At 40.8% G+C, this 13,275-nt stretch overlaps 1 protein-coding gene across 2 annotated transcripts in view; it reads left to right on the forward strand.

Annotated features, from left to right (window-relative positions):
• Positions 1 to 4,572, forward strand: part of MAML2 (mastermind like transcriptional coactivator 2) — a 402,720-nt gene extending 398,148 nt beyond the window's left edge. For both annotated transcript variants that reach the window (XM_019974975.2, XM_070767568.1), the window contains exon 5: positions 251 to 4,572. In XM_019974975.2, the coding sequence (XP_019830534.2) occupies positions 251 to 1,269 (1,019 nt within the window). In that variant the 3' untranslated portion in view covers positions 1,270 to 4,572. The remainder of the gene's footprint in view (positions 1 to 250) is intronic.
• The last annotated feature ends 8,703 nt before the right edge of the window (positions 4,573 to 13,275 follow it).

Genomic DNA, 13,275 nt, shown 5'->3' on the forward strand with positions numbered 1-13,275 from the left:
AAAAAATAGAACCATTCTATTTCAGTCTTTTTTCTATAATGTGTAAACTCTTGACCAAGGGATAACTTAGGGTGATACTTCCCCACAAAAGCTGTCTTATTCCTTTTATGTAGTATGCTGTGATGATTATTTCTCTTACTTTGTTCTTACACCCAGAGGCAGTCTCAGAGCTGATAAGCTATTGTCAACTGCTGTAAGAGAGGAGATAACCTGCTGTTTTGAACTAACATAATTATCTTCTTTTTCTTAGGTGGCTCATCAACAGTGAGTTTAAACTCTAACCAGGCTTTGGCAAACCCAGTTTCAACGCACACCATCTTAACTCCAAATTCCAGCCTCATGTCTACTTCTCACGGGACACGAATGCCGTCCTTACCCACAGCCGTTCAGAACATAGGGATATATGGGAACCTGCCTTGCAGCCAACCCAGCACATACAGCGTCACTTCAGGAATGAATCAACTGACCCAACCAAGAAACCCAAACCAACTGATGGCAAATCAAAACAACCCTCTGATGCCACGGCCACCCACTTTAGGGCCCAGTAATAATAATAATAATAACGTGGCCACTTTTGGAGCTGGATCTGTTGGCAATTCGCAACAATTAAGACCAAATTTAACCCACAGCATGGCCAGCATGCCAGCACAGAGAACGTCGAATGTAATGATCACATCCAACACAGCAACGCCAAACTGGGCCTCTCAAGAGGCAACAGCCAAACAACAGGAGGCGCTGAAGTCTGCAGGAGTGCGCTTCCCCACGGGCACGACTACAGCCTATGCTCCAAACCAGTCACTGCAACAGGCGGTAGGTAGCCAGCAGTTTTCCCAGAGAGCAGTGGCTCCTTCTAATCAGTTAACACCAGCAGTGCAAATGAGACCCATGAACCAGATGAGCCAGACACTAAATGGACAAAACATGGGTCCGCTCCGAAGTCTGAATCTCAGACCAAATCAGCTAAGCACACAGCTTTTGCCGACTATGAACCAGGCAGGGACAGGGCTGAGCCAGTCGAGGACAGTCAGCCAGCCACCCTCCCTGGCAGCCGGCGGTTTTCCTTCACCCAACCAAAGTTCCAGGGCATTTCAAGGAACTGACCATGGCAACGACTTAGCTTTTGACTTTCTCAACCAGCAGACTGATAACATGGGCCCTGCCCTAAACAGTGATGCTGATTTCATCGATTCTTTATTGAAGACAGAGCCTGGTAATGATGACTGGATGAAAGACATCAATCTTGATGAAATCTTGGGGAACAATTCCTAGAGGAGAAGAGGGAGACAGTTCACAAACTCCAAGCAGCAGAAGGCAGTATTTTACAAGGACTCTGGAAAGGCCAAACTGTTGCCTTTTAGTTGGACTCTAGGAAGATACCTTGGCTTAAAAATGGAAAGCAGAAAGTAACTGTAGTGGTGAACGTCTTGGTCCAAATGCTTGTTTGAAATTTCAAACCTGGAAGTAAAACATTGGGATCACCTTTGCCTGTCTAAACCCCAGGACAGTATCCAGTTTATCCAAACAGAACGATGATGTTGATGTACAATTAGTTGTGTAAAATAGGCTTCCCAAGCTCCTTTTCTCCCTGAAAGAAAAGTAATAGAACTTGTAGCTTGTTTGAACCCCATGTCATGCAGAGGTACTAGTTCCAAGCAACAAGCAACAAATCCCTTAATCTGCTCCAACAGATGTATGTGTGGTTTAACCTCTCCACTCCGTCTTTTCATTTAGGTTTCTTAAAACTTCCAGGGTAGGTTGAAATGTTATAGATTTGTTTGGAGTAACCAGTGTCCTAAGTAAGGGAAAACTGGAGAACACAGAGAATATCCAGTGGACTCTAGAATTTCTTCCCCAGATTCATCCCTCACTTTTTCAGTTTTCCCACCTATCCTGTACTTTAGCAAGATGCTGTGTCTAGTGAGGAACAGGAACACAGAGCTGGTCAACTTTTTTCCACAACCGGTTTCCGAACCCAGTTTCTGAATCTTAAGCTTCAATTATGGTCTGTCCTAATCATACTGAAATATTAGGGCATACCAGTCTGCATCAGATTTCACTCCCCTGGGCATTGCTTTAAAGGAGATGTATTAACCACAAATAACCTGAGGTGTTGCTTATTGTTGATGATGCCTGCTGGTTAGTATCCCCGCTGAGTGAAACCGAACCTGGCCCGCTCTGCTTATTTTGATGGTCAGAGACTGATTTGTAAGAAAAGGAAGTTTGGAGACCAAAACTGAAATTATAAAGTGTCATGTTTTGGTTGAAGATAAGAAGCAAAAGGTCAGAATTCGGGATGGTGGGTACATATCTATTTCATAGGGTTTGAAGGAAAGTGTAATTGAGACAAAAAAAAAAAAAACCAATCTGGCCTTATTTAGACACATTATTTGGCTGAATAACTAAATAGAATGTGATCTGTCAGTAGCAGTCTGCTCATTCTGTTGTCCCTGATGTGATGAATCATGCCACATGCTAGATGGGCCCTCCATATCCAGGTTTTCTCCCTCAGGGCAGAGCACTGTATCAGAGAAAGAGTTCCTGCTGAATTGTAACAGATCAGCTGTAAAATGGGGAAGATGTATGCTGATTTGGGATGTATGCAAAATATTACTATCATTTTCCTCATTACAGAGGAACACAGGTTATCTTTAGCCTGTTTAGTTATACACTCACGTATTCAAGTATCAAAAGATATTTAACTGAAATCATTCAATAACTCTTTAGATACTTGTTCTAGAAAGAACACATTTTGAAAGTTCTGCAAAGCCCTCTTGTGATCTTTAAAATGTCTAGAAGCACTCTCTTTCTTTTACACAATACCAACATCACTGGCCCAGAATCTTTTCTGTGCTAGGTTGTAAATATAAATAAATTACTTGTTTTGTAAACTTTTGTAAAGAATATTTTGGTAGAAATACTTAAAGCATATTCTTTGGGTTATATTTATACATATGTGAAATAAATATACTATCAAAAGGTTATATTTTATACAAAAAGTAAATTGTTACCTTTTGTATGCTAATATACAAAGTTTTGTATAATATGATGGTTTATTTTTAGCTCTTACTCTTCACCCTAGATGGTCAAGTGGGAACTTTTGAAAACTATCAAGAGGCTTGTTAGACAAATTTATATTCTGAAACCTCAATAAGAAAGCATTCCAGGTTTCAACTCTTTCCTTTTTTTTTCCCTGCTCCCAAATCCTTTTTTAAACCCACAGCTCTTGCGTCTTGTTTGATTATTCTGCTGTGCACAGTGTATTGGTCCTTGTTGCATATGGTCTACTGTGTGTCTTCCCATTTTTATAAATCAGTGTTGCTCCATGCAAAAAAGTACAGAAGAATTATGTACATACAAACACTTTGTTTTATGGCTCCTCCATGTTACTGTATATATATCTGCCAGCACGTCCCAGTTACACTCCTGTGATTCAGCTTATTTTTACCCTAACATAAATAGTATGTTTTTGTAGTAGATATCAAATTTAAGAGATAAAGCAATCAGAATGTTTGGATTTTCTTCTATCTTAATGTGAATTTCATAATTAATGTCTATTTATTCAGCTATTCATTAAAATACAGGATTCTTTGGAAAAAAACGGTGTAGTCTATAGTTTCTGTTTGTTGGCAGCCTATTACCAAAGATGATGTAAGCTGAGATAATGATGATTTGATAGACATTTGCAGCCAAAACTTCAGGATTTACAACTTAAAGGCTATGGGAATGCAATCTCCCTTTTACAGAAATACCAGACTTCTTAATTGTTGGCACTGCTTATCATTCTGACACAGTATCCATGAGGTAGAAGTAATTTTTCCTTTTTTTTTAAATTCAAAGACTAGAAAATAATTTAAGCAAATAATTCATTCTTGGCTTTGTGTTAAGCCCAATGAAGACAGATAACTCTGTTCTAAGTGAATGCACTAATATTACTTGCATTACTGTAACTGTACCCATAACTGTAAAGCTTTCAACTTGTAAGACAAGTATTTTGTATCGTGTATAATTTCATGTGTTAAAAAAAAAATAGCTTAAAAAATTCCGAAGTGGTTCTCTTGTATGAAATCATGTTTCAGTCACCAACAATACACTATCACAGAAAGTTCTGATGGGCAAATTTATTCTTTGGGAAGCTTCTACTACTAGTGAAGTGTTGACTTGTCTCATTTCAACATTCTTTACTTCACTTAGAAAGTTTGTATTAAGATCCCACATCCACAACAGCTACCAAATCCTGGAGAAACATCGCCTAATTCTCAGGCACAGTAAACCCTTGCCTGGCCTGCTGTGTGGCATTTGGTCAGCCAGGCTGGCTGAACACCGAACAAGGTAAACACAGTCTCACTGAGCATATTTACACAGTCCTTCTTGGGAGTCAAGGAGATTGAGAGAAAGATGGGCCTTTGCAGGAGACAAGGGAAACCATTCTGTTAAATTTTCTTGCTCAACTGTTGAAATATGTTGTTGGGGTTCCATTGTCCCTCCCCCCTCTGCCAAAAAAAGATGTGTGACATTATCCTTTTTATTAGCATTATTAATGGAGCAATAATAAAATTGATATTTTATGTCCAATGCCTGTCCAATGACTCTGGAAGGTTGTAAACAAATAAAATCAGCATCAAAGAGAAAGATAAATGCTGTATTCTAACACATATATATGGAATCTAGAAAAATGGTACTGAAGAATTTATTCACAGGGCAACAGTGGAGAAACAGACATAGAGAACAGACTTATGGTCATGGGGAGAGGAGAGGAGAGAGTGAGATGTATGGAAAGAGTAACATGGAAACTTACATTTCCATATGTAAAACAGATAGCCAACGGGAATTTGCTGATGGCTCAGGAAACTCAAACAGGGGCTCTGTATCAACCTAGAGGGGTGGGGTGGGGAGGGAGATGGGAGGGAGATTCAAAAGGGAGGGGATATATGTATACCTATGGCTGACTAATGTTGAGGTTTGACAGAAAACAGCAAAATTCTGTAAAGCAATTATCCTTCAATAAAAAAACAAATTAAAAAAAAGATTAACAGATTTCATCACACAAATACTTAATTTTTCTGTACTAAACAAAGACTGCCTACCTGCCTGCTGCTGCTGCTGCTGCTGCTAAGTCACTTCAGTCGTGTTCGACTCTGTGCGACCCCATAGACGACAGCCCACCAGGCCTCCCCGTCCCTGGCATTCTCCAGGCAAGAACACTGGAGTGGGTTGCCATTTCCCTCTCCAATGAATGAAAGTGAAAAGTGAAAGGGAAGTCGCTCAGTCGTGCCCAACTCTTTGCAACCCCATGGACCGTAGCCTGCCAGGCTCGTCTGTCCATGGGACTCTCCAGGCAAGAATACGGGAGTGGGTTACTAGGCCCTCCTTCAGGAGATCTTCCTGACCCAGGAAATCGAACCCGCATGTCCTTCAGCTCCTGCATTGAGGGTGGATTCTTGTCTTGGCCTAAGACAAATGAAGAAATATATTTTCAACATATATAATATGCAAATGATTTATAACCTTACTTTACTTTTAAAAGATACATTGGGATGTAATTCATATACCAAAAAATCTGCACAGTTTAAGTGCAAAAAAAAAAAAAAGTAAAAGACAACAAAAATAAAGATGAAATATATAATTCTAAAATTATCAAATCAATCCTAGTATGATGGAAGGATACCTGAGAAGAAAGAGGGTAGACATATGAGTGAAAAGAGAGAGAAAGCTCAGCTGCTTCCTCTGTTCTTCCCAAAGGTAGTACACGGGCTTAAACGGTTTATCCGCTATTTCCATTTTATATCTCTGTGGCTGTGTTTCCTCACTCTAAAATGAGGACTTGGGGCTGAGATGATTCTCATTTCTTCCCAACTCTAAAACTCTGTGATTGATTTTTTTCCAAAGCTAAGTGGAAACTTAACCAAAAAGACTCAAAGCATCATTTTCAAAATACAGAAATCACTGTCCAATCAACCTTTTGAAAAATTTCAGATTTCTAGTCAACTTTATTTACCAAAGCATCCTTCTCCTTGAAAATTAAATCATATGAGAATGAGATTTCATAAAAATAAGCCAGAAGTTGTTGATAGACAAATAGAAAAGTAATACAGATGTAGGTGCCCATTGACTAAAAACAAGTCCTAAAAATCAAAAGCTGGGATGTGATAGTAATTGGTCATTTTCTTGTGAGATCATAGAATTTCATAAAATATTTGCCTACCAGGGAGAAGAAATTCCATACTTTGAGTAGTGTACTTCACTGGATATATAATAACGGACTTTTGTGAGTTTTAAATGGCAGTATAATATCTTTTAAATACACTTCCTAAGTTCCTATAACAGATGAAGTACAGGTAATGCCCTACTATTAACTTCATTGTCAATAATAACATTACTAAAACACCACACCATGAGAATTAAGAAAACATATTGACATTAGATTTTTAAAACGAAATGCTGTCATCTCTGACCTGCATTTTGCCTTTTCATACTGTTCATGGGGTTCTCAAGGCAAGAATACTGAAGTGGTTTGCCATTCCCTTCTCCAGTGGACCACATTCTGTCAGATCTCTCCACCATGACCCGCCCGTCTTGGGTTGCCCCACGGGCATGGCTTAGTTTCATTGAGTTAGACAAGGCTGTGGTCCTAGTGTGATTAGATTGACTAGTTTTCTGTGAGTATGGTTTCAGTGTGTCTGCCCTCTGATGCCCTCTTGCAACACCTACCATCTTACTTGGGTTTCTCTTACCTTGGGCGTGGGGTATCTCTTCACAGCTGCTCCAGCAAAGCGCAGCCGCTGCTCCTTATCTTGGACGAGGGGTATCTCCTCACCGCCGCCCTTCCTGACCTTCAACGTGGGATAGTTCCTCTAGGCCCCCCATGCAGCCACTGATCCTTGGACGTGGGGTTGGTCCTCCAGGCCGCCGTCCCTGGCCTCAGGCGTGGGGTTGGTCCTCCTGGCTGTCACCCCTGACCTCAAAGAATTGATGCTTTTGAACTGTGGTGTTGGAGAAGACTCTTGAGAGTCCCTTGGACTGCAAGGAGATACAACCAGCCCATTCTGAAGGAGATCAGCCCTGGGATTTCTTTGGAGGGAATGATGCTGAAGCTGAAACTCCAGTACTTTGGCCACCTCATGCGAAGAGTTGACTCATTGGAAAAGACTCTGATGCTGGGAGGGATTGGGGGCAGGAGGAGAAGGGGACGACAGAGGATGAGATGGCTGGATGGCATCACTGACTCGATGGACGTGAGTCTGAGTGAACTCTGGGAGTTGATGATGGACAGGAAGGCCTTCGATTCATGGGGTTGCAAAGAGTCGGACATGACTGAGTGACTGAACTGAACTGACCTGCATGCAATAATATTAAAAGCGGGCTTTTGTTATTTTAAGTTTTCTTTTTGCCAAATTGAATCATCATTAGTGCTAGGATGTGCATAAATATGTAGAAACTTTTTTACAATACTTAGAATTCTACCAGAAAGAGGAAAGGAGAACGAGAGAATAGTATATTCTCCAAGCAAGAACACTGGAGTGGGCTGCCATTTCCTTCTCCAATGCATGGAAGGGAAAAGTGAAAGTGAAGTCCCTCAGTCGTGTCCAACTCTTTGCGACCCCATGGACTGCAGCCTACCGGGCTCCTCAGTCCATGGGATTTTCCAGGCAAGAGTGCTGGAGTGGGTGGCCATTGCCTTCTCCAATAGTATATAAAAGACTGTGTAAATACATAGGAGGTTTTTATAGGGTTCTTTCAGCAAAAAGGATAGAAGGAGGAAGGAAAAAAGGGAGAAAAAGACCTCCAACTTAGAGAAAGGAATTTACTGGTGGACATAGCTACAAAGGCCTGGGTTTAGGCACAGCTGAATCCAGCAGGTAACGTCATCAAGAATTGGTTCTTTTCTGTCCCTCACCTTTGCTGTCCTGTTCTCTTGACCCCATTCTCAGGCAGGCCCCTCTTCATGGTGGCAAGATGGTTGCTAGAAGCTCTAGACAAATCCTTGTAACTCCCAGTGCCACATGACCAACTTTGCATCTCACAAGCTTTGATTCGGGCATGTGCCCATCCCTGGACAATCACTTTGGCCAGAGAGGTGAGGTCTGATTAGCAAGTCCGGAGTCAAGTGCCTTTCCCTAGAGGCAGAGGAAGTGTTAATACTGCTGCTGCTGCTAAGTCGCTTCAGTCGTGTCCGACTCTGTGCGACCCCATAGACGACAGCCCACCAGGCCTCCCCGTCCCTGGGGTTCTCCAGGCAAGAACACTGGAGTGGGTTGCCATTTCCTTCTCCAATGCATGAAAGTGAAAGTGAAAGTGAAGTCGCTCAGTTGTGTCCAACTCTATCGACCCCATGGACTGCAGCCTACCAGGCTCCTGCGTCCATGGGATTTTCCAGGCAAGAGTACTGGAGTGGGTTCCCATTGCCTTCTCCGAGTGTTAATACTACCAAACTATATGAACCAAGAGTGGGACAGAGGTGATTTCTCAAAAGAAAATCTGATTGCTCTTGTCAGAAAAAAGAAGGTTACTGAGTCCAAGCTCGCTCTGCTTGCCGCATGTCAGGCCAATGAATCCAAGAGGTGTTGAGGCAAGGAATTGCTTTATTTGGAGAGCTGGCTGACTGAGAAGATTGCAGAGTAATATCTGCAAATAACTCTTATCTGGGTCTGGATGCCAGGTTCTTTTATCCATCAGAGATCAGGGATGGGGGGAGGTGAGGAAACAAAGTAAAAAGGCCATTAATCTTGCAAATACCCCCTAGAATGGCAAGCCTCAGGCGGGGGGATGTGTTAATTTTTTTCTTCCTGACATCCACAGGTGGACAGGGTCCTGAGCTAGGGCACTTTAACGGTCAGGCAGAGGGGCAGAACTCTCTGAAGCAGGCCTTTACGTGTGATTATAATAGCAAAAGCAACGGAAAGCAAGTCAAAGAAATAATTCCAACATGGAGTCAGAATTGACTTCTTGTGGCAAGAAGAGAGAAGGAAGAAGGGAGGGAAGGAGGGCAGAGGGCAAGGGAGGGAGATAAAGACGTCGAAAATAAAACCCCAAATATGTAGTGTCATTTATTGACTGCGGTATTTCCACACACACTGTTTTTCTCACATCGTCAGTGTCAAAATCTCACTAACAACTCAAGCATACTCAACTGCTTCCAAATCAAACCTACTTACTGCATCCACCTCCTAGTCCCACACACCCAAGTGAGATACACTCTCTTCTGCCAGGTCAAGATGAACCAGCGATCTAAGCTCAAAAGATGTTTATCCCCTCCCAGTGTATGCAGTTGGAGAAAGAATAGAATGGAGGTAATAAGGAGTTCTATTTGGAAGAGAAACTGACATGTAAACATCACATCCTTCCGACCAAGAAGAATCAAGACTGTTCTGCCTTGGAGCCTTCAAATCAATGGTCTGGGGAGGAGAAGCATTAAGAACTCCCCTCTTTCCTCAGGATGCATGCCAGCTGCATTTTACAATGGGAATAATCGCCCCTTTCCTCAGGAAGTATATTACAGTAGGTGCTGGGGTGGGGCCCAGGGGATCAGACTTATCTCAGGTCCCAATCATATCTCCTGCTACAATGCTCGTCTGTTTGAATGTGCAGGAATTTTAGTTTAGGACTGAGAGTTCAACTTGTCAAAAAGTATCACCGGCTTATAGTCAAGGAAATAAGAGCCACTTCAAATAGTTCGAGTGTCAGAGAAACTCTGATGCAAGGAATTGGTGCTAAGGATTGGTTCCATGGGTGACAGATGAGCTGAGAAGCTGAATGGGACGATGAGGGCATCCTGAGACGAGCAAAGGGTCAGACACGACGAGTGACCAACACTTTCACTTTCTTCAGAGCACAAGGTTTAAAGTAAAAGGAACAGAGCTACTATCGAGTCAGGTTTGTTCTTCCCTATTGCATGAGGAAGCATAGAAGTCCTCTTCCTCATTCTTGTCACCTTGTGATGACAAGATAGTTACCTTAGCCTCAAGTCTGTGTACCAAGCTGGAAACATGAAAGGCAAAATTATGAAGGGCAAAAATGTTACAGAAAATCTTTACCTTTTCATTTGGGAAAGGTCACTCTTCCTCAGAGACTTCTACCACACCTCATTAGCTATGACTGTGTCTATGGCCTTTCAGATCTTTAAGAGAGGCTGGGTATTAAGGATTTAGAGTTGTAGGCACTGTAGTAGGGGATAGCAAGGGAAACAGGTGGTTGGAAATGATGGTAAATACAAGTATAAGGACATGCATGGGAATGAAAAACATACATTCAACATGTTAGTCATCTTTGAGGGATTATAGAGAAATGTGATTGAGAAGGTACACCCAAGGGACTCAAATTATGTTATTTTCCAAGGAAAATTACATGACTGTTGTTTTTGATGCCTTTTTATATATCTGAAATAGATTCTTAGATATGAAATGAAAGCTAAGTTAAGTTATTTGGAGTTTTCACTAATAACATTCTATTGTGAATAAACGAATGAATATAAACAGTGATTGATTTAGATTTGTTGTGGTATGCAGATGAGATACACTGAAAGGCCCTCCCTAACTAAAATACTAAATTTTAAAATAAAAGGAAGGTTTCAAACTTACTGAAAAGCTACAAAAATAAAAGCTATGTGTGGTTGGCATAAGCAAAGTCATAAAGATCCATGGAGTAGAATTGAGAGTACAAAAATAAACCCTCACATTTATAGTCAAACTATTTTTGAGAATGCCAAGACAATTCAAGGGGGGAAAATAGTCTTTTCAAAAATAGTGTGGGTACAATGGATATCCACATGCAAAAGAATGGTGTAGGACTCCTACCTCACACCACACACAAGAGTGAACTTAAAATGGTTCACAAGACCTAAATTAAGGACTGTATAAACTTCTTAGGAAAAAACAGATATAGATCTCCACAACCTTGGATTAGGCAAGACAATTTCTTGTGCTTAGTCTCCCAGTCGTGTCCAGATCTTTGCAGCCCTATGGATTGTAGCCCACCAGACTCCTTTGTTCATGGGACTCTCTAGGCAAGAATACTGGAGAGGGTAGCTATTCCCTTCTCCAGGGGATCTTCCCGATCCAGGGACTGAACCCTTGTCTGCACTGGTAGGTTGATTCTTTACCATCTGAGCCAAGTTTCTTAGATATGACACCAAAAACATAAGCAACAACAACAACAAAAATAGATGAATTGGACTTCATCAAAAGAAAAAGCTTTTGTGAGCCAAGGCAACTATCAATGAAATGAAAAGACAGCTACAATATTAATATCAGGATAGATCTCCAGAGAAAAAGAATCACAGAACTAGTAGGATGTTTATACAGACACATACATATAATAAGTATATAAAAAACACTGAATTGGACATATCAAAGGAATCAATTTTATGTTCTGTGATTTATAGCACAATAAAATCATTTTAAAAAGAAAAAATAAAGGGGCATTAAAAAAAAATAGATCTCAGTGAGTTGCCACCAAAGTAACCAATATGCCATGCCCAGAAATGAAGCAAGACCAGGAATCTCTGAATATAAGCAAGTGTCAATATCAGCTTTGGCCCTGACAGTTCTGCGAAAATCTGGAGACCTTGAATTTGGATTTTGGCAACTTCACAGGGTGTGGGAACAGGATATAGAGCCAAGGGAATGTTCAAGATAAGAAGTCCAATTAAAAGATCCCTACAAAAAGCCACGAATACAAAAATATATAATCACAGCATAAGGGTGAAAATGAAATAAACCTTCCTCCAGTACAAAGGGGATGAATTCTTCCCTGGAAGTGCTCAGTCACTCAGTTGTGTCCAACTTTTTGCAGTCCCACGGACTGTAGCCTTCCAGGCCCCTCTGCCCATGGAATTGTCCAGGTAAGAATACTGGAGTGGGTTGCCATTTCCTTCTCCAGGGGATCTTTCTGACTCAGGGAACGAACCCAGGTCTCCTACATTGGCAGGCGGATTCTTTTCCACTGAACCACCAAAGAAGCCCTAACATATAATCAAAAATCACCATTCAAATGAGCTTGGGTTTATATTCATAGAAATTTGTACATTCCAAAACAAACAAACAAACAAAAACATGAGTGTAGAATTTTATTTGAATTATTCTCAGGTTGGTTGCACTCTCAGGAAAAAGAAAACAAATGCAATTCCTCTTTGTGCTTAGTCACTCAGTCATGTCTGACTCTTTGTGACCCCAAGGACTGTAGCCTGCCAGGCTCCTCTGTCTATGGGCTTTTTCTGGTGAGACTACTGGAGTGGGTTGTCATTCTCTCCTTCAGGAGATCTTCCCAGCCTAGGGATTGAACCTGCATCTCCCGAGTCTGCTGCATTGCAGGTGGATTTCTTTCTTTCTTTCTTTCTTTTTTAACCACTGAGCCACCAGGGAAACCCAGTTCCTCTTAGGAAGTTTCAATAGTTTTTCACTAAGTTCCAGAGAAAACCAGCATTACATCCATTATCAAAAATCACAAAACACACAAGTAAACAAAGCATTGTAAGTGAGAACCAGCATAAACAACAAACAGTAGAAGAAGACCTAGATGTTAGAAAGAACAGACACCAAAAAAAACCCCTAAATTTATACATATAAGTGAAATAAACAGAAAGAAAGAAATAGAAGATTAGAAATAAGAGCACAAATTGAATACTGTCCCTAGTAAATGTTTAAGCGTGCAGAGAATGTTCATAAAAGTTAATGACATTATATACCATGAAATAGTCTTGTCAAATTCCAAAGCATCAGTATTATACTGACCACATTCACCATTCCCAATTCACTTAAGTTAGAAATGAACTTTAAAATTATTTGGAAAACTCCATTCACTTGGAAATGTTTTAAAAATCTAAACAACTCATAGGCCAATGAAAAAACTGTAACAATATACAAAGTGTTTGTAACTAAACAAAAGTAGAAAATGTATGTTGGTTAAGGAGTTCTTGAAGAAAAATTTATTCCCTTAAATGTTTTTCATCTGGACAAAAATAAAAAGGCTAAGAATAAATTTTAAAAACTTAACTTGAAAAGTTAGAAGTGTGCTGTGCTTAGTTGCTCAGTCGTATCCGACTCTTTTCGACCCCTCAGACTGTAGCCCTCCAGGCTCCTGTGTCCATGGGGATTCTCCAGGCAAGAATACTGGAATGGGTTGCCATGCCCTTTCCAGGGAATCTTCCCAAGCCAGAGATGGAACCCAGGTTTTCCCCATTGCAGTAGGATGATAAATCTAAAGGAAGTGTAGGTAAATAGTAAAAATAGAAAAGTTTAATTCATAAAAATAAAAGCAAAAGCAAATCTGTAATTAAAAGAG

This window comes from Bos indicus, chromosome 15 (genome assembly GCF_029378745.1).
Source record: "Bos indicus isolate NIAB-ARS_2022 breed Sahiwal x Tharparkar chromosome 15, NIAB-ARS_B.indTharparkar_mat_pri_1.0, whole genome shotgun sequence".
Taxonomy (NCBI): domain Eukaryota; kingdom Metazoa; phylum Chordata; class Mammalia; order Artiodactyla; family Bovidae; genus Bos; species Bos indicus.